At 33.9% G+C, this 22,556-nt stretch overlaps 1 protein-coding gene across 1 annotated transcript in view; it reads left to right on the forward strand.

The window, feature by feature from the left end:
- The window catches only part of CHCHD3 (coiled-coil-helix-coiled-coil-helix domain containing 3), a 352,444-nt gene that overhangs the window by 286,887 nt on the left and 43,001 nt on the right, over positions 1 to 22,556 (forward strand). The window contains exon 6 of the mRNA XM_074193666.1: positions 3,780 to 3,850. Coding sequence (XP_074049767.1) covers positions 3,780 to 3,850 — 71 coding nt within the window. The remainder of the gene's footprint in view (positions 1 to 3,779; positions 3,851 to 22,556) is intronic.

The following is a 22,556-nucleotide window of genomic DNA, read 5'->3' on the forward strand; positions in this document are numbered from 1 at the left end:
ACAAACGATATGGTGTTTGTTGCCCAACAACTCCAGGAAAAATGCCAGGAATAGAACAAAGGTCTGTATACAACATTTGTGGATTTGACCAAGATCTTTGATACCGTCAGTCTCCAGGGTTTATGGAAAACTATGTCAAAATTTGGTTGCCCGGAAAAGTTCATCAGTATTGTATGTCAATTCCAAGATTGGTGTGCATGCCTGGGTTCTGGATAGTGGATGATGTTCTCCAGATTTCCCAGTCACCAGGGATGTGTCCTTGCTCCTGTACTTTTAAACATGGTGTTTTCAGCCATGTTATCAAGCACCTTCATTGAAGATGAACATGGCCTCAAGGTCAGCTGCCACACTGATGGTAAATTCTTCAATTTGAAAAGGCTACAAGCCAAGATCAAGATGGAGGGAGTGTTGGTGCATGATCTTTTGTTTGCAGATGACTGTGCATTCAGTGCAGCCTCTGAAGCTGAGATAAAGTATGGATTGATTTTCTGCTAGTTGTGCTAATTTTGGTCTAACAGTTAACTCCAAGAAAACACAAGCCAGCATCACACCATCAATTGCAACAAATGGAGAAGTTTTGAGTACTGTGGACAAGTTCACTTGCCAGTATACTTTTCAGGGAGGTACACATTGACAATGAGGTAGACACCTGCATTGCCAGAGCTAACTCAGTATTTAGGAGACTCTGAAAGAAAGTAGGTAAAATGAGAAATATTAGACTGACCACCAAACTACAGAGCTGTTGTGCTGACCTCATTGCTATATGCCTGTGAAATCTGGACAGTCTGCCAGCACCATGTCAGGAAACTGAATCACTTCCATTTAAATTGAAGATCACCTAGCAGGAGAAGATACCAAACACCAAGGTCCTTTCTCAATCTAAATTACCTAGCATTCCAACATTACTATAGACAGTGCAACATGTTGTTAGAATGTCAGACATATGCTTGCCTAAAAAACTATTTAATGGAGAACTCACAGAGGGGGTCAAAAGAAATGATGCCATGACACACTGAAGGTCTCTTTGAAGAACTTTGGATTGATTGTGCAGCATAGGAGATACTGGCACAGGACCACCGAGCATGACATGCCCTCATCAGTTAAGGTGCTATGCTCGATGAGGAAGGTAGAATTGAAGCAGTTCAAAGGAAATGTCACATAAGTAAGTTTAGAGTACCCACCCCAGTTTTCACATGTATTACTTTGGCCAAACTTGTGGTAGAACTTTCCAAGCTCATATTTGTCTGATCAGCCACAGTCAAGGCACTCTCTAATTTGTTTCAAACATGATGATATCATTTTGGTCCCCTTGGATAACTAAGGACAAGAATCAACTAACAAATCTAAACCTCTTCCTGAACACATACGTTTTTCTTTGTTCTATTGCAAAATTGGGTCTTTTACTCTCCAGTCAAATTGCACTAATTTTAAACTGCAATTTTAGTCTGGAAAGGAATTTGATTCTTTTTTTTTTGAGTTGTTGCCATCTCCTCAAAAATCTCCAAGCTTTCCATTCTCTTTTGCATCCCATCTAATATCTCCACCTGAACACATAGATTTTTCTTTCCTTTATTGTAGAACTGGATCTTTGTGCTTTCCAATCAAATTTCACTAATTTTAAACTGCAATTTTAGTTTGGAAAGGAGTTTGATCTGGTCCTTTGCTTAATTTCACCCATTCCAAAAGGGCAGATAGTGTGAGACTTTGTTATGTGTACCCATATTTATATTAATATAGATTTTTAGAGTAATATAATTTCTAATAGACAGTAGTTTTGAATGTCTCTTATCAATATATAGTGCTGATCTATGAATTAATTTTTGTTTTACCTCTAGATTGCAAGGGTTTTTTTTTAAATGTTATAACACAAGTGTTATTTGTTGTGTTTGCCTTCAAAAAGAAGAAAATATTTTTCAGCAAAAATTGGTATGAATGTATAACTTAAATATAGAAGATAATATACTTGGAAAAGCATAGGTTTTTAATAATCTTTCCCTCTGTTTGAATTAAAGCCCTTCTGTAGAACTATTCAATTGATCCCTTGAATTGTCATTTTAAAAAAATTTAAAAGTAGTACACTGTTCAAATATTGTCTTTGTGTCACAAATGCACCTTCATGTTTGAAAATGATAAAAAATTACAATCAATCCTAACAACTGTTCTGTTCATCTTTATTGATCAGGTGCAAGAAAGATAAATCGTAACCCAAATAAGATTATAGTATATGTTAGTGTCATAGCGGACTAGAGTTTGATAGAAAACCATTCATCATCTCAAATGGTGACCTGTCCAGGTCTCCAACCAAACCCAGTCTGCTGTCTAATCACATACCTATTGATTTTATCCACAGCTAATAAACTTGGATGTGACTGTTATTGGACAACCCAGATAGCTAAATGCAAAAGGATCATTGATGTGAAGAGGATTTCATTTTCATTTTCTTACTGACCAACAATATCTTATTAAAAAATAAACTTCCTCAAATCATACATGTGAAATCTCTAATACTATACCTATAAATAGATTTGGTTTCACCTTTCATACCTTTTTATTTTGTATGGGTGTATAAATTTAAGGATATTTCCTAAGATCTTAAGACTAGAAGAGAGTTTGAGGGGTCATTTATGCCATAGGTCTGGTTCTTAACCTAAGTATTCTGGAAACAGGAGCCTAGTTTTCCTTTTCTCGTTTCTGTTCTTCAGGAAAAGAAATACTTTCAGCATTACTAGACCCAAATCACAAAGTGATGAAGGAAGTAAGAAAAGGTCCTATGTACACAAAAATATTTTTAACAGCTTTTTTTTGTATTGTCAAAGAACTTCAAAACTAAGATGTGTGCATGGTGAAACAAGTATGGTATTTGAATGTAATGCATACTATTGTACTGAAAAAAAATGAAAGGTACATTTTTGAAAAACTTGAGAAGACTTCTTTGAACTGATACAGACTAAAGTGAGCAGAATAGCAATTTAGTTACATCATTTGTAAAAATGAACAGTAATGAAAGACTTGAGTAGTAATCACCTATAATTCCAGATAACCAGTGATAAACACTGCTGTCTACATTTCTTTTTTTCTTTGTGGTGCAAGGGGAAAGAGGGAAAAATACTTGGTAATTGAAAAAATTAATTAATAAAAATATATTAGTAAAGCTTTAAATTTTAAACTCTTGTTGAACATACTGAGTAGCTAACAAGTTAATTCTAGGAATGCTGGGAAAACATTCTTATGAAACATGAAGCTAAGTTATACACAGACCCACTTTAGTTTGATTTTTCAAGTCTGTTAAAAGTTTTATAATAAAGTTTATGGTGCACATATCATCTACAAGAGCCATAATCTGCTTCCATCTAGTTTACTAATGAATTAACTGGAAAAAATGACTATTTATGATAAATTTGAACCTTAGATCTTTGACAACCCTTATTTCCAGTTCTCAAAACAAGAAAAGGATCTTCTAATGTGCCTAAGGTTTATGTATATTTATAAGAGTTTAACCTTCCATTATAAGTGGTGTATTAATTTTAATGAGTAAACAAAATTGTGATTTAACTCAAACCATAATTTTTAAAATCTTTATATCATTCAAATAGGTATGTGTGACATGTGTTTTATATGTGTTATATATGTTCTGTATGTATAACTTGTTTAACACATGTTGTGTGTGCACCTACATGGTAATATACATGAATATTAAAACTTCTGTCATGAACAAAAACCTATATGTGATTCAGTGCTTTTGTATAGTAGAAATGTGACTATTGATATTTTCCTTGTAGAGTGCAGAGTTTTACAAAGTTACCACAGAACAGTACCAGAAGGCTGCTGAGGAAGTGGAATCTAAGTTCAAGTAAGTTATTATTTATTCCAATTATTTGCACTTTAAAACTCCACTGGACCCAGATGGCTCTTGAAATGAAAGTGAGACTGATGACTTTGCACAACAACCCCTCACTTAAATCCAATTCATGGCACCCCCTTCCTGATGTCAGTCTTCTTTGAAAACAAAGGACAAACACCACCAACAAGAATATAATCCTTTTCAAAAGTGAGAAAGTCATTTACTGATATAGCACTTAGGAATGCTAGTGATAGAAGTGTACTTTTCCTGGAGTTAAACTGAAGGCATTTGATGAAAACCCAGTATAATTTATTTTGTGAACTACAGGGAAATTGAAAACAATGGTAATAAAACTTTGGTTTGTAATATTATGTTAGGCAGCTTGAGAACAGAGAAATTTTTCATGTTTATGTATTAAAATTTAGGTCTTGTCCAGATTTGGTTGTCAGTCTTCTTTACATTTAAGCTATTTTCATCCCTTTACTTGTACTTTAGAAGTATTTAAATCAATGACTTATCTTTACCCTTGGTTATAAAGGCAATATTCAATTGCTAACTTTATTAATCCTTAGAATGCTGTACGAATGTTCTGTAATTGATGAACCAAGGTGACTCTGACCTATAACCTTGGACTTTCTCTTTTTTTATCAGAGCTCACATAACACAGGAGGACATCATTCATAATTTGTATAAGTGTATAAATGGCCCTGTTTTGTAGCCTCTGTCAGTGGGAAATTGATAGCCAACAAAAATTGGTTTTGTGACATAGTTAGCTGAAAGATTACATTGGTCCCTGACCTCTTTCTTTTTGTATCTCTTTATATGATGTTGATGAAATAATTAAATCTTAAGGTGAAATCATTATTTTCACATACTGTGTTGTTTATCCAGTTTGAACATTTTTAGGAAAATATTCTCTCTAGATATTAGGAATTTTTAAAAGAAATCTCCCTCCCTTGGAGGTTTTAATTTAAATTTTTATGGGAAAGATAGTGGGAAAAATAGAATTATTTGCCTTAATATATAAGCATGTTTATATTAGAGGGAGGAGGGCAACAACAATTTTGGTTTATTTAAATATAAAGAGGTATTTATAATAGTTGTTTTGAAAATTGTCAGTATACATAGATGTTATAGCTATGAAGGTGTTATTTTTAATTTAAAAAAAAAATGTTGCCAGAGATACAGATAGGCCAAAAATGAATGGATGATATCTAATAGCCAAATCAGTGAACTTTCTGGAAGAGAAAGTGGAAGGGAAGGTGGGGTGGGGTGGTAAAAAGTAAATGGGGGGTGGGGGAGGGGTTAGTGTGTATGGCATATAGTAAAGGTGACTGATAAAATCAGTGCTTGTTGGTCACTGGCACAGAGGCCATCCATCTCAGAAAGTCACATTTTAATGTGATAGACCTGTATCAATAACAATTGATTAAACCCTGACTTGTTCCAGGCTCTGTGCTAAGACCTAGTGATGTAGCTTTAATACCATTTTTATACCTTACTCCACAATCAAACTAACATTACTGACATTAGTTCCTTTCAATGTTCAAATATTTGTTTGATACTAAGTGCCAAACACTGAAGATCTTTGATTATCTTAAATCTGGTTCAGCATTCCCTGATAGGCATCAACTCTAAATCTCATCTAGTCTTCTGGAAGTAGCATATTGTAGTGAATGAAAAACTGTGTCCAAGGTCAGAGGAGTTGTGTTATGACCTTAGACATAACATTTTCTCTTGTCAGACTTCAGTTTCCCTGATTACAAAATTAGGTAGCATCTAGAGCTATAATTTGTTGCCCTTTTTTGAGGAAAATTTTGTCAGAGTTGAGACAGAAAATTTCCAAAAGCACCATTTCAGCATTGTGTAAAAGTCAGTGAATTTCCATCTTAACAGTTGGATTGGGTGTGGTTTATTTAGGCTGTTATTAAATATCAGTTTTATTGACATCCCACCAAAATGGTTATAGATACTCTTCAGAGATTCTTCCATATTAACTCAAATCTCAATCCTCCGTATGTCTACTATTAATTTAAAAAAAACATACAACAAGATATAAAACATGCAAGAGAAGATGGAAGTGCCCATGGATATTAGACTAGTAGTATTAGACAGTTGTAATAAAGTCAGGTATACTTTGGAAGTATGTCATCAGACTAGATGATAGATGTTTTTCTTTTTTTAAGTGTTTTTAAACTTGCAGCCAAGGAATCATTCTTGTAAAATGATGCATTTTGTCGTAATTAGTTAAAACAGAACTTTAAACTATGACATCTGAAAGATGAATTATATTATTTCTACATCCTTTATTGGGAGTTGCTTGCCTAGGATCAGAATTGGGTCTCTCCTTCTCCAAGATTTTGTTTACAAGCTACTTCTAGAAGTGACATCAAAACAATGTATATAAATGAGTTTTAATCTATAACTTGATGAAATTTTAAGAGAATTTATTCTATTAGTGCAAGTATTTTATAGATATTGGGGGGAAGGGAAACTATTAAGAGAACATGGTTATGGTACTAGTAAAGTCATTTTTCTTTTCTCTGCTTCAGTTTCCTGATTGATAGGATGAAGGGTTGACCTAAATGATCTTTAAGACACCTTTCATGCCTTTCAGTTCTACACAGTTCTACACAAATTAAAATGGTATATGAACAAAAGTTTGAATAATGGTGCACTGAATTTTAATAAGGATTTTAGGATTTTATCCTTGGATAAATTTGCTGAAATCTAGCTTATGAATTTGGTCTTCTGAAAGATGCCTAGGTTGGCCTATGAAGTGTACTAATAGATTAGTTACATTGTAAAAAGTCAAGGTGATTTTCAGATAACAAGAGCTTTATGCAAAACACTTGAATGATAGAATGGATTTTGCATATATTACTGTGTATTTTAAGTTTCTCTATACAAAATTCCTTCATTTTAAAATGTCCTTGGTCATGAGGGCCTCACTGTGACAAATTATTTAGGTCTCCTCTTGGTGCTTTAATAGCCGTATCACAAATGAATTAGTGAAGCCTAAACATGATGCTCCAGTGGTATCAGCAGGTGTTTCTCATGTTCTCTGTAATTACACATGTGGATTGTGGACAATTTTAAGCAACAGTGTTTAAAGATCCTGCTTAATTGGCTGTAAAAGAATTAAATAAGGTTTTGACTGCTAGATTTATAATTCTGTTAGTTGCAAAAGCCACCGTGCCTGAATGTCAATGTGACTTCAATTTGGAATATTGGATTAATACAACTAATGGTACTGTGCTTCCAAAGTTGCTCAGATGAATGGGTCAAATTTGAGTTAGTTGAATTATGTTACTTAACATTTCTGCTTAAACTTATCATTTCAATTTTTTTCTTCCATTTCTTGAAAGTTCAGCTTTTTGCAGTTTTTCGTGTTTTCAGCTGCATTGTTAAATCACTTATACTAGTATTAAAATTATATCCTATTGTACATGTATTTGTATCTTCAAGCTGATAGGTCCTCTGTACATTGTAACACTTATTGCTGCCCACTAATAACCAACCTTAGAACTTTGTGAATGATTCTGATATATCAAATGTACATGATAAATGTTTTATCTCCAATTCACATTGATCATCTTCTCAATGATCAATTTGGGTTGGTTTCTGCTGTACATAAATTGTATTAAAACAACATTACTTGAACAGGCTGCCTTTTCTAATGCAGGAACTATGTTACCAGTAGTTACATTATGACCAGGATTATTCTATTATAAAGATGTCTTCTTTATAATGAAAAGTTTACACAAGAAGAAAAGAATGTGATATTACAGAAAGAAGAGAGCTTCAGGCAAGGATTTAGGCTTTGATTAATTAACTACTGTGATTGTATTGGTCCTTTTCCTCCTAGTCTGGTTCTCCTTCCCCTTCTCCTCCCCTCTTTTTTTTTTTAATTTAGAGTGATGGAGCAGGAAATAGAGTAGCTGCAATGGTGAAATTTTGTTCCTGCTGGTCATTTGAACCTACTAATATCTCTACCATTAGGGACACAATAATTGAAGATGCAAAAATCTTATAGTAAATATTTTGACCTCTAGCTTTTAAACTTAAATTTCTTGGCTGCCAGCAGTTTAGATCTCTCAGAAGTCTCTGAACAGCTTCAGCCTCCTGCTTCAGTCTCTGTCAGGCTTTATCTTTTCCTTTGCTTTGGGGGATCAGGGTAATGTTTCTGGTAAAATTCCAAACTGAAATTGGAGAATGATTTTTATAGGCATGAATATATATATATATATATATATATATATATATATCCTTGCTTTATGCCAAAAATATGCCTGGCACATAGTAGGCACTAGATAATGCTTATTCATTAGCTGATGTGGTTGAAACAAAAACTACCAACAAAAACACTTGGAACTTTCTTTCTCTGGCATATAATTCAAAGCATCTTTGACTTATTTATTTCATTGTTAAATGCAATTTGTAACTGCTTCCTCCCCGAGATTCATTCTTTGAAGATGGAAAATAATAAAATATTCTTTGATTCATTCTAGAGCAGATCATTTCTAGAAAAAGATTTTTAAAAGTTGACTCCTGGAGCAGCTAGGTGGCATAGTGGATAAAGCACCAGCCTAGGAGTCAGGAGTACCTCAGTTCAAATCCGGCCTCAGACACTTAATAATTACCTAGTTGTGTGGCTTTGGGCAAGCCACTTAACCCCATTTGCCTTGCAAAAACCAAAAAAAAAAAAAAAAAAAAGTTGACTCCTGTAATGGTTTCACTTTTAGAATGTAGTACTTTTAAGTAGCAAATATTATAGAGACTGGTAGGATAGGGTCACCATGCTCTCAGAAACATACTTCAGAGCACAAAGAAGAATGAGTACAAATAATAAAATGATTAACCAGAGTTTACATACAGCCAGTCTGTTTGTTTCCATTATCATAGGATAAGGGTACGCCCTGGGCTCTGGAATTATCATTCTTCCACTTTTCACAAATGAACAATTTATTTCAAGAAGATTCCAGTTGCCTTGTAATATTCAGTTGACAATAGATGCTGGTAGAAAATGTATTCAGAAACAAAAATTGAGTTCATAAAGAAATCTGTTGTTTTCTGAAGGATTAGAATTATTTCATCAGTGTCATCTAATGCACTATTTAGTCTTTTTCATTCTTGGAGTTTTTTCACAATCAGACAACACCCTTTTTTAAGGTAGTAAAGGAAATACCAATAAAATTGAGGGAGTATGGTTACTTATTTTTCTCCTAAAAATTCATCATTTATCCTTTTAGTAATGGTCCCTGATACACATTATTCTACCTGGAACAAACTGTAAAAGGTAATCTGGACTCGGTTACTATTAAAATGTGATGTCAAGGTAGACAGATTATTTTGCCTTATAGAATGCTATGCTTAGAAAATACACCAAATCCAAGGAAGCTGCCTCAGAAATATTTATATCGGTCACAAAATATGCCTTCATTTCAAACCGATCACTAGTCTTGGAAGAACAATTTGATTTGTATCGACAATGGATCGCTAATTTCTTTCCAAAGCAAAAAGAGGGATATACATATATAATATAGCTGGAATCAATCAAGTATGCATTAAGATTCCACCTAATACTTAATAGCTTTGCGATTTAACTTAATCAGAGTATATTTTTCATCTATAAAATGTAATAACTATATTATTTACTTATGGTGGTTCTTGTTTGGCTTAAAGAAAATCTGTTTAAGAAGAGATTTATTTTACTATTATTAGTGTGCCATACAATTGTCAGTTATTATTTAAAAGGATGTCTAATTTTACTAGGTAGAGGAAAAAAATAAAAAGGAGATCAGGAACTGGTCAATGTATTAAAAATGTATTAAAAAGTTCTGACTAAAACTTTAGCTTTTGTTTTTTGTTTTCCCTTTTTCAAATGTAGATAACACATGAATGAGGGAACTTTCCCCAGCATCCAGTGTTCACAAGTGTTTCTTTGTAGACATCACCTACCTACTGCATACCCAGTATTCCTGTTAATGAAAATCAAAATTAATATTTATGTATGTTGCTTCTCTTCTAAGAGTTTTTGTGCCTGTGCTCACAAAATCATAATGTACTTCATGTGAGAAAACTGATCGCTCTGCTTTTTCTTCTGGACACATAAACATTGAACATTCTTCTTTTGATCAATATGATCCATTAAGAATGGGGTATAGCTCATATATTATATGAAATATTAATTATATAGTTTAGTTAGACAAGTAATGATTTTTCATGAATTAATGAAAGAAAAAAAATTGTGAAACACTGTTAAGCATTAGGAATCTCCGAATAAAAACGAGGATGAAATAATACCTACCTCCCAGGTTTGTTGTAAGTATTGAGATATTTGTGAAATATTTTATAATCTTAAAGAACTTTATAAATGATAGTGATCATTAATGAGTGATTGCCATGTGACATGATCATGGATCATCTGGATAGAAAACCAGAGTAGATAAGGCTTGGAGAATCTTAGGAGTGACAAAACATATTGGCCCTAATGTTCCCTCATCCCACCAGAAGAGCAAACTGCTCATTCCTTCCTTATACAGTCCAGATGGGCTTTGTTTCTAAAGAAGGGGTTGAGAAGGAACTAGGGAAAGGAAGCACTGAATGATTTCAGGTCTTCCCATTGCCTTGCTGTCATATCTTTGTTCTAGGACAGGCTAGGTCTGTGACCTCTTTTAAATGGCTACAGACTTTTATTTTGTGTAATAATTCATAAAGTTGAAACATGACTGATATTTTGGAATATGTTTTTAACTGAAGCCTGCTTTTGTTTTAACTGAAAATTTTCACTTATTTTTCCCGGGGACTGGGGAGTTTTTCTGTAATCCCCTTCTGACCATTAGGACATTTACTTTAGGATCCAGCTAGAAAAAAATTTCTTTGATTTTCCTTTGATCTTTTCAAAGGTAAGAAAGATTGCTTACCTTTGTGGATGCCATTCATTTACAGGTAGACATCATTGAAGCTGGTAGGAGGGCCAATTATAATTAATTATTGTCAGACTGACCTGTCACATCTTTGAAATGTCCAGAAGTATTTCTGTAATATAACCTTTTATTTCTCATGTCATATCTCAAAAACTAAACATTTTAAAGACTTACACAAGCTTAGAAATTACATTAGAATAAAATTTTGAAAAATTATAATAGAGAAGCTATTCCACATAAGAATGATACACTCAACGTTATTTCTCCATAAGCCTATGTATTCTTCCATGTTTAAAAGTCTTTGCATATTTAAAGTGATATTTTATTATTTCTTAAAAACATCTCAAAGATGGACTTGCTATTGATGAACTCAGTTTAAACTATCTGTTCTGCCTTAATTTGACCTAGATGATATGATTGCAGATATATTTGATAAATAAACACAGGACCATGGAGAAATCTGAACTTCAGGAAGGATCCTAGAAATTATATCATCTTAGCCATAAGTTATAATGTTACTGATTTATCAGAGCACTTCATTACTCCCTCATTACACTTTTATAACCTATCTTTTAGTTATTTGTAACATTTCTTATTTCTTATTTCTCCTATTGGGCTGTGTATTTCATGAGGTTTCATGAGGGAAAGAGACTTTTTTTCTATTTACTGTACATGTTAGTCAAATTTGTGGATTTCAAGGAACAAAACCTCACATTAAACTATATACAGAGTTTATCAGATAATATACAAATGATACACTTTAAGGAGGGGGAAGGATGCAAAATTCATGAACCTCCACTTCACTGCCATCTTGGTTGTCACTTTGACCTGGTTTGAAAAAAATAAAGTTACATGTGTATATTTATCTAACTCTCTGGCAATCGCCACAGTTCAGATTATTAACTGATTCTTGATGTTTGAAAATGGAGTATCCTGTGGGATTTATACTGAGGCAAGAAAAGAAGAGGCCTAGCTACAGTGGCTCAGTAGATAAAAGCAGTGGACCTAGAGGTAGAAAGACTTGAGTTCAAATTCGGCTTCAGATATTCACTAATTGGGCAAGTCACTTAAATCTATGTTAAGGAGAGAAGAAAATAGCACTCTAATGTCCTTGCCAAGAAAGCCCCATTCAAGATCAAAAAAGTTGGACATGACAAAACAACAAACACAGTGATGGCTGATACCAAAACTAACATGAAGATGTTTGTGGGGGATATACTTTTATCCTATCCTGTTTTCTGTGTTCATTGACATGTTTACAGCTTGACCTACCTGCTCCTTTGCCAGGTTCATTCTCATCTCTGAATTCTTCACCTTAACCTCATACCCTATTTAAACTTCCTGGCTTCCCATTTCCTTCTTCCTCACCTCTCACAATATTTGTCTCCTTTCTGCTTCAGACTCAAAGAAAAAGTATCCATATCTTAAACAATTTATCTACTTCCCTTCCCAATAAGAAAAGAAGAAAAAAATTAACATTATCCTAGACACCAAAATTCCTAGTTATAATTCTGATGGATGGTCCAGTCTAAACCCCTAGCCAACTGTGAATATTCAAATCATTAGTAGATAGACAAGTTTAAACCTGGAGATTGGTATACTTCTTTGCCTCACTCAAGGATATCAACACTTTATAATTCCCTGACTTTTCTCTTCTGGACAAAAGGTGCTTATTCTAACCTTTATCGCTATAAAAAATGCAACAATTCCTCATACATAATAAATTCACAATAAATATTTGTCAAATGAAAGAACAAATCAGTTACTTAATCATATTGCTCCTCAATTTTATATCTTTAATTGGAAAACCCTTGTTTCAGGCTTTTCAGAATATATCTGGGGATTATTGACCTCATGGAAAGAATATGAGAATCTATGTTTTGGGGTCTCTCTGCATCTTGCTTTATCTATAAAACCAAAGTAATTGAGCTCTCTCTACAATTTTATTTCTAAATGTTATAATCCCATATGATAAAATTCCATGTTTACTTCCTCTTAAATTGATTAGATGAAACTACTATAGTACATACATGTGTATAAGTGTGTCATCAGGCACTTTAGGCAGTGACCATGGCATCATTTACTCAAGCCAATGTTCATGGCACATGCTGACTCTGGGTGTTTGTGAATTGGTGGCATATTTCCAAGTAGACTATTATTTGTAATTTATTCCATGTAAAATAAGTATCCCCAATGATTATTTTTAATCACAATAAACTCCTTCAGATTTGCATTTTCTATTAGTATCTGTGATCAGTTCTTCTATCAAAGTATATTCTTTTCTTTCTTCAGTATTAAGGCCTGGTTCACTACATTTCCACACAAAGGCAGGTAAAGTAAATAGGATGCTATTTGATTTTTGAAAATGTCCATATTATATATTGCCACCTTGGTTATTTTGAGACCTGACAGATTGTGTTGAAAACAGTTGTTTTCTAGGATTTATGTAAGCTGTTTGTAAGGAAAGAATAGTAGTGTTTTTTAATGCAAATAGACCTTGTACAGTGAGCGCTTCATATTTAGTATTTCTTGAGTCCTTGGCAGTGTTCTTGAACATGTGTAAGGCTTATATTTTGGCCCTTCCCTCCATGTTGAAATGAACACTCACATGCTCATTTGTGAAAATGTTGATAGCATCCTACATTTGCTCACATTGCTGCCTTACTTGACTTCCTATTCTTCCTTGTGAAATAAGATGAGTGATTCTACTCCTTCAGCAACCATCCATGAAACTGCTATGTTTCTTTTTTTGGTAGGTATATTGATAATCAACTACAGCCCTTGGTAATTGATGCAGCATTCATTAAGGGCTATCCTGGCAGTTTGGCTGCAATTTCAAGAGTCACCTCAACCAAAGGGAGCTACTATTTCTTGATGAAGTTGGCAGGGAATACTCTACAGTGATATATCTGGCTTCACATTCCCTTTTCAAGGACTAAAACTTCTTGTTTTAATATGTTAAACATGCTTAGTAGAGATTTTACAAACACAAAAAAGTCAACTATTTCCCAATTACAGTATTAACACAAGAAAGGCTAAAGGCTCAATTTTTTTTTTAAAGAAACACTGCCAATTGCTTTGCATTTTATTCTCTTGGAACTTCTGAGATTATACAAATACCTATTTATTTTTGAGACAATGCTATCTCTGTAGTCAAAATCTACAAAACTTCCAGAACATTGTTGGCAAAAATCCCAACAAAGTCACTTATATGGAAGATCTGTTCTGCCCAGTTTTGATATGGATTTTTTAAGGAACATACAACTGTTTCTGCTTACAGGATGAAGAATGAATTGCCAATTACTGTAGACATGTTCAGACATGACACTTCATATTGCACAGGCTTGTATAATCTGCTTTATCCTAGGCCCCCAACCATGAAACCATCAGTTCCCCAAAAAGAGATATCTTGTGAGGAGGGGAAAAAGGAGAGAAAGGGGATCCGTCCTTGATCAGTTGCTATTATTTGTGCGTGTGCAAGCTGCAGGAAGGGAGGTCAGTTCCTCTAACCTTTGTTTTCCCAGCAGAGCTCTTGAACAAGATGAAGTGATCAAAGCAGGATGCCAGTACATCATCACAATCTCATTACTTTGCAAGCTGCATGCACAGATGCTGCTGTTTTCTGCATCAGGCTTCACTGATTTACATTCATAACACCTCCATTAGAACTCATTTGGTACAACTCATAATTAACCAGTTCTTTTCTTTTGATAATAGTGTTGTTCTAATGCAAGAGATAGCAATGCAAAGAAGAAAATAGTGTAGTTGTGTGAATCATCAAAACTCAGATGTATTGGTTAGGTGAATAGAAGTATATGTTAAATGTTTTGCTGCAATTTAGATCATTTACCAGTTCAGAGTTTTAAAGAGGTAGAATTGGAAATCTTTTAAATCCTTGTATATACTTCCTTTTTAGATATCATGAGTTAGACTAAAGTATAGGATATTGGAATTCAATTTTGAAAAGAACTTAGAGATGTTCCTACCCTTTGTTTTACAAATAAAGACAATAAAGCTAAAAAAAATTTTTTAATTTATGGAATTAAACAAGTATTTCCATAATAAAGTACAGTAAAAAATGATTGCATGTAACCTGCAAATCCACTATGCACAGCTTGCTATACTTTTCAAATGTACAAGAAAATTAATATGAATTTCTTTTTTTTCTTTTTCCCTCCACTTAAAGATGACTACTATTAGGCACAAATAGGTACATGTGTGTAAAATTATTCTATCAGTTCTTTCTCTGGCTGTTAATAGTGTCTTCATATTTGCTTTATAGTTAATTTCGATATTCATAGTATAGAAAATAGCTTATTTTCTCAAAATTGTTTTGAAAACAATATTACTCTATACATTTGTTCTTATTGTGCTCATTTTATTCATTATTTTGTGTGTCTATCCATAATTTTCTAAAATAGAATTTCTTATAGCACAGTATTATTCCATTACAAACATATACCACAACTTGTTCAGCCATACCTCAGTTGATGAGCATCCCTGCAATTAACAGTTTTTTGCCACCACAAAGAGCTGCCGTTAACATTTTAGAACATAAAAGCTCTTTTCCTTTTTTCCTTAATTATCTTTGGAAATAGAATAAGTAGTGGTATTGCTGGGTCGAAAAGTATAAGTTGGGGGCGGCTAGGTGGTGCAGTGGATAAAGCACGGCCCTGGAGTCAGGAGTACCTGGGTTCAAATCTGGCCTCAGACACTTAATAATTACCTAACTGTGTGGCCTTGGGCAAGCCACTGAACTCCATTTGCCTTGCAAAAACCTAAAAAAACCCAAAAAACTCTTTCATTGGGGCGGTAGGTGGCTCAGTGGATAAAGCACTGGCTCTGGAGTCAGGAGTACCTGAGTTCAAATCCAGGCTCAGACACTTAATAATTACCTAGCTGTGTGGCCTTGGGCAAGCCACTTAACCCCATTGCCTTGCAAAAAAACCTTGTAAGTTTTTTAATAACTCTTTGGGGATAATTCCAGATTGTTCTTGAAAATATTTGAATCATTTCACAATTCTCCCAGAAATAGTGTCCTAATTTTTCCATATCCTCCAACATATGTCATTTTACCCCTTCTATCATTTTAGCCAATCTGTTAGATGTAAAATGATTATCTTAATATTGTTTTAAATTGCATTTCTCTAATCATTAGTGATTTAGAGCATTTTTTTCATTTTTTTTCATGGTATATAGTTCTAATTTCTTCATTGGAAACCTGCTTATTCATCACTTGGTGAATGACTTGAATTCTTAGATTTCAATTGGAGAATGACAATATTCTTATAGATTTGATAAAGTTCTTTATATATTTTAGATACGAGACCTTTCTCTGATAAACTAAATTGTCCATAAATGTTTCCCTCCAATTTTCTACTTGTCTGTGTATCACTTGTATACCTAACTTTGCTTTCTATCTCTTGTTTATTCATAAATTGTTTGCCTGAACAGAAGTCTGATATGTAATATGTTCCATGTTATTCTAATTTTCTTTTCTTCATTCATATCTATTCAATTGACATATCTTGGTAAGTGGTGTGAGACATTGGTCTATGCTCGGATTCTGCCATATTGCTTTCCAGTTTTTCCAACATTTTTTACCAAATAATAATTCTTATCCCAAAATTTTAAGTCTTTACACTTGCCAAATACAGAGATATTACTTTTATTTGCTGTAAATTCTTTGTCTTAAGAACTGAATTAATTAAGTGACTTTTCCAAGATCACACACAGATGTGTGGATGTGCCAGTAATAAAATCCAAATTCTCTGATTCCAAATCTAGCAGCTCTTTTAATTATATCATGACCTAACTGTGATTCTAATCTCCACCATTTATGCTAGTGATTCTCAATCTTTATCTAATTAGGCTCATGGAATTTAGAACTTTAAGGGATCCCTGAGACTAGATAACCTCATCTTCTATTATTGAAGAGAGAGAGAAAAGAATATTAAGACAAAATGGTATTCTTCAAGAGTGAAAATGAGTCTAACAAACTTGTCTCTATTAACTCAGATTCTTAACATAGTGTAATTAAAAATGCTAGTGGAATTTCTAAACCTTTGTGGTTTCTATGTTGTGGGTCTTGCATAAGAAATGGATATTTTGGGGAGTTTGTTGAAAATAAAAAGCATCACAAAGCCAATAGACAACACAGGAAAAGTTAAGAAACTCAAAAATGCTTAAAATATGTGTACAATATTGTTTAATATTAACATGGATCTTATATTTTTATGTCATAATAATTCAAACTTCTTTTTTTATATGAAAAGTTTTACATGGATTTTCCAGATCAAGAGAGTGTTGTGCACCCTACTCCCCTGAGATATGGAAGGGATAGATTGTATTAAAAAGGCTTTCTCTTCCTTTCCATGAAATTTGAGATGGAAAAGTCTTCTTTCTACATAAATTCCTTTTTTTAAATATATATGGATCCAAGTTGGCCCTCAGGTTGAAATGCCAAAATTTTTGAATCCTTATGGTAAATACCTTATTCTAAAATATTTCAGAAGAAAAACAGTCACTTTAAATACTTTAAGGGATTTTTCTTAATTATTTTTATTGTATATTTTTATGTAATACTTTTGTTTTCACTATTGACCTCATTACTAAAAGGTAAATTGAAAAGATTAACTCTTAAACTTTTTGGCATTAACTCCACAAGACTGCACCCCCCACACTCCCCCAAAAAAGTCCTTTGTCTGAAATGTCAATCCTTTTCTCTTTGGAAACATTTAAAAGGAGTGTACTTGTGAGCAGAAGCATTGAGAAACCCGCATAAAAGGAGACTTGAAAACTATAATGTATGTCTTTTCCTTTCTTCATTGATAAAAAAAAAATTGAAAAATATATTTTCAAAATTGAATGATGCAGGAAAAAATAGGATTGCTTCTCCAGAAAGCTCATTTATATGTTGTGGGAGATTTTTCCCTCCAAATGTTATGCTTCTGTCTTTGCTCTTTAAGAAGGCTGATCCTTTCTTATTAATGATGCATCTTTTTGTACTGTGTGCCATAAAATTATCTCTTTGTATAACATGGTAGCTAGGAAAGGCATCTAAGAAATATGTAATGTGTGAAGTGCTGCAGGTCAGCCTTTGCCAAGTAATCATCAGTTAAGATATTGTTTAGTGACTGTACAGTCAACCATGTTACCTAGTTCATGACTAATGGTCTGCTTCTCACACCTTCATTAGACCTTCTCTTTCCTTTCCACAGGATATTTATATAAAAAAACAAGTTAAATATATGTGTACATAGACACACACACACACACACACACACACACACACACACACACACACACACAGCACATTCATCACTAAGCAGTGGGATATATAATTTACAAACCAAAATCATATTGTTTTAGAATCAAAAGATGCCCAATATACATTGCATTCATACCCTGCCTGATTAATTATAATTTTTTTGTTGTTGCACAAATTTCTGTTTTCCTGTTTACTTCCATTAAACAACTAAAGATGTGCTTCATTGACTAATGCATTTAAAGGAATAAACGGTTTATTTTTAACTCCATGTTAACCATTAATAAACAAAAGTATTTTCAATTATCAATATTTTTACTAATATTCAGCAACCAAAAATACATAATTATTTAGAAAAGTGTGAGACAGATATTATAGCATATCCTGGATAAATGGAATTGAAATAGTATCAATCAAAACAATGGACATTTATTCACTTGGCAGCTACTATGTGCCAGCCACTGTTACTGGGTGCTTTAGCTCCAAAGAAAAAAAGTGAAGCAATCTCTGCTGATATAGAACTTGCATTCTCAAGGAAAGTGACTTGTTCATATATGATTATGTATGTAATAAGTATATACAAGCCAAATTCGGAATGGATTCTGGTATTTTGATAAGGTGTTTACCTGTGGTTTGATCAAGAACTATTTTGTATTGAAGATGTTGCTTCATTTGAGTCTTAAAAGAAGTAAAGCCATCAAGAGGCCCTCTGTTGTTTCTTAGAGGCATGTCTGAGGAAAAATAGCATATCTCATGAGAGGTCATCAAGACGCCACCATCATGTTTCTCTTCTTTCTCTTCTCACTACCTCTTACTTTTTTCTGATAACACCTGTGGATCTTCCACATCATTCCTTGGAGCACCAGAAGCTACTTGTTCTTCTAATGAGATTTATTCTTCCCTTTCTAGGGACAGTATAAAATCAATTAAGTGGCTCTAAAAAACTTAGTCATCCTTTTTTTCTATCCTCCAGTTCCTGACCTTTTGCCACTTTTCATTGTTTTTCCCCTTTGTTTTATCTTTAAAGGACTTTTTTCTATTCTTTCAAGTGTCCAGCAGACATTCTCTTTCTTTTGAGCTGAATCATGAGTAAATATTCAATTTACCCAAAGGTGAATGACTTCTCCTCTAGTAGGAATACACATTTGCAATTTGTGAATACTTCTAGGTTTTACTTGCTATCAGAAGAAACACAAACATTGTACACTCTGCATGGCACTGAAAATGCCCATTGTCAGTTATAGTTGCCTCTTTTTCTGGCAGTCAAAACACAGAAGTTCCCCAGCTTTCTCTTGTCCTCTAAAACCTGTTCACTGCACTCAAAGCTCTGGTTGCAGAAAACCTGACTTTTTCCATGTAATTTTCCTTTTCTTTCAGCTATGAGCTCCATTTAATTTGTTGTCACTGCCACCCCTCTAGAAAATAGTACCTATCCATGTCATTTGTCTGTGCCTCATCTTCCCCTAGCCTTTCCCATTTTATCACTTTAGCAGACCTCAGACACCATCTGCTTGAGCCTTGTTTTCATGCTGCCCCATCTTTCTGTCAGCATTCAGTACACTGGTAAGGCCTACTTTCCAACTAGTGTAAATTTAAGTTGCTTTGCGTGCCTTCCTGGGGTCCATTCCATTAATATTTTTCTGTTAACAATTCAGTTGAATTGTACTTGTCCACCAAAAATAGAAAGTTAATGTCTCCATTGACAAGTCCTTCATTTTTAAAAAAAATCTAAATTTTTCTCATGAGAGAATATTCTTATGTGTGTATACATATATGCATTTTACATACATTACATGTATATGCATATATAATGAACAAAGAACAGAGGTACATAGAAGGAATAATGCTGTCTCACACCCTTTAAGGAAAGAAAAACAGTTTCTCTTCTTTCTTGCTCAATTAAAATTGTACTGTTTCTCAAGTCCCATTAACATAGTGGGTTGCTTCTATGCATGCATTAGTGCCAGTCTCACTGTAATATGGAGCAGCCTAGCTGTATTGTGGACACATTTATGAAGATTGATAATAGCTAGGGTTCAGTGTTAACTTTTATTGTCAGACAGGCTGCAGGAACAACTGCCTGGTATTGGCTTTTGCTTTGATTTATGAAAAGGTTGCCACATGAAAAAGTCATCACATAAAATAGCATGGCTGGCAGCTATATTATTAAATACAATTGTAAGCATACCAAACAATAACTAACTCTAATTATGTTCATTATATTCTCTTAATGTTCTTTGTACTTCTGCTATGGTGTGCTAAGGCTACTTAGTCCTAATGACAATACAGCACCTTTCTATCCAAGTAGGTCACCTCCAACAACTTTGCAGTACATCCTTGTCCCATTTATTAGAAAGAGTCCTGGCTTGGACGTCCATGTGGGTTCTAGTCCTGGCTTTACCACTGGCCAGTTGTTTGGGGCAAATCTCTTGGCTCTGTGGACTGCAGTTCCCCTTCTTTAAAATGGGACAGAGAGTAATGGAATGAGTGATTTCTATTATTTCTTCTAGTTCTAACATTTTATGATCTTGCACTTATTTTTACTAGAGAATCATATCACATCCACAGATTTTTAGACAATAAAATATGTAATTAGAATTTAGAATCCCACCATACTACATGCTCCTCATGTGGTTCCTCAGCAAGTTCCTTAATCTCTTGATGCCTCAGGCAACCTTCTGAATTGATAAATTGTACAACATAACAAATCTACATTGTCAGAGGAAGCATTTCTATGCCACCTCTCCCTGGTAACATAAAATGGCAGCAATGGATTAGTTTTAAAAAATAGACATTTCTATATCTATAATAGTTCCCACAACAGCAGTTGAATTTCCTTGAAATGGGTATCTAAAACTTCTTGACCCATAGAACTTTTTGTCCCAATAATAATAATTTATCATTTTGGCCTCCATTTTGAAGCCCTCTACCATGGTGCAGTGTCATTTATGTCATTAAAAATCTATTTTGTTATGTTCTTGTTATTCTGCCTAGTTTCATTTGCTTTTTGTTATGTAAGAAAAACAGCTGTTTTTCCTTAAATAAATGTAATTGTGGGAATTCTTTTTTTTCCAAGGATAAATATTATGGGTAATGGTAGGATAAATTTATGACCTTTGGAAAGTAATAGAAACTACATCTGTTTTCTGAAAAGTAGAGAGATGAGGGCTGCTTGTAATGGATAGAGCAGCAGCCCTGGAGTCAGAAGAACCTGAGTTCAAATCAGACTCAGACTCTTAATAATTACCTAGCCATGTGACCTTGAGAAAGTTGCTTAACTCAATTGTCTTGCAATTAAAAAAAAAGTATGCATGGAGATTTCTTCTCTGATTAACACTATTGAAACTTGTTAGAACAAAAAGAATGGAAAATTGCTATATAATATGATTTTAACATTGGCCAGCTCTAAGTATTAATTTGACGGAGGGGAAATGTTCTACCTCTTCTCTTCCTGTTAGACTCAATTCAGATGCCCCTTCTGCAGGAGGTCTTTTCTATTTTTCATGGGAGGCCCCCCCCGCCACTAAAGCTTTTCCAGTTTTAAGTGATATAAATAAAATAAAACTAGGGTAAATTAAGGCAACATGGGGGGGGGGTCCTCCATATCATCCTTTCTTTTTGCCTTGTACTAATAGATCCAAAAAAGCCTGAAAAGACTAGAAATTTAATTAATGTGCCATACACTGTGTAAGATGCTGACACAAAGACAAAAATGAAATAGCTTCTGCCCCCTCTGGGAGTCAAGGTTCTTTTGGAGAGAACCACTGTCTGAGCAGATAAAGAAGCAAAAAAAAATACAGGAAAAAAACACTGATGAATTTGTGGTAAGGAGGGAAAAACACTAACAATAACTGACTTCTGATTTTTGTGTCTTTGGTAGGAAAAAAGATCACTCTGATAAACCCCTTTTCATTGATACATTTCTAGGAGGAAGAAAGTCAATATAGACTGGGGGTCCTCATCTCAGCTCTTACTTGGATTGCCCCTCCATTCCATATCCTCCTAGCCGACCCAAAACAAGATCATCAGACATCAACATTGGTCCCCTTCTTTTGATCCCAGGACTAGATTTTCATTGGCCAGTCACCCATTTCATAATAAATATACATAGTACTTTTTACAGCCTAAAATTTCATTTAAATTCAGGACATCCCTAGAATAGAGTCGTGTTTACAAGTCAAGAAAAGATTTGAATTAGATTGTGAAAGTTAACTAGTTACATGGTTTTTTTTTTGTTTTTTTTTCATTTTTTTAATTTAATATTTATTCTCATTTTGTACAATTAATGTTATATTTATATTAGTAAAATATTCTTGTTTAAGAGTGAACGAGATACCCCTCCCCCATAAATATAGACTTGCTTCAGCGATAAAGTAAAGGGGAGAGAAAAAATTAAAATTAAAAAAAATAATAGTAATAATTGTAGGTATGGCCAGGTGGAGCAATGGACAGAGCACCAGCCCTGGAGCCACGAGCATCCGAGCCCACATCTGGCCCCGTACACCCAACAATCACCCAG

The sequence above is a fragment of the Macrotis lagotis genome, chromosome 7, assembly GCF_037893015.1.
Source record: "Macrotis lagotis isolate mMagLag1 chromosome 7, bilby.v1.9.chrom.fasta, whole genome shotgun sequence".
In the NCBI taxonomy this organism is placed as follows: Eukaryota; Metazoa; Chordata; class Mammalia; order Peramelemorphia; family Peramelidae; genus Macrotis; species Macrotis lagotis.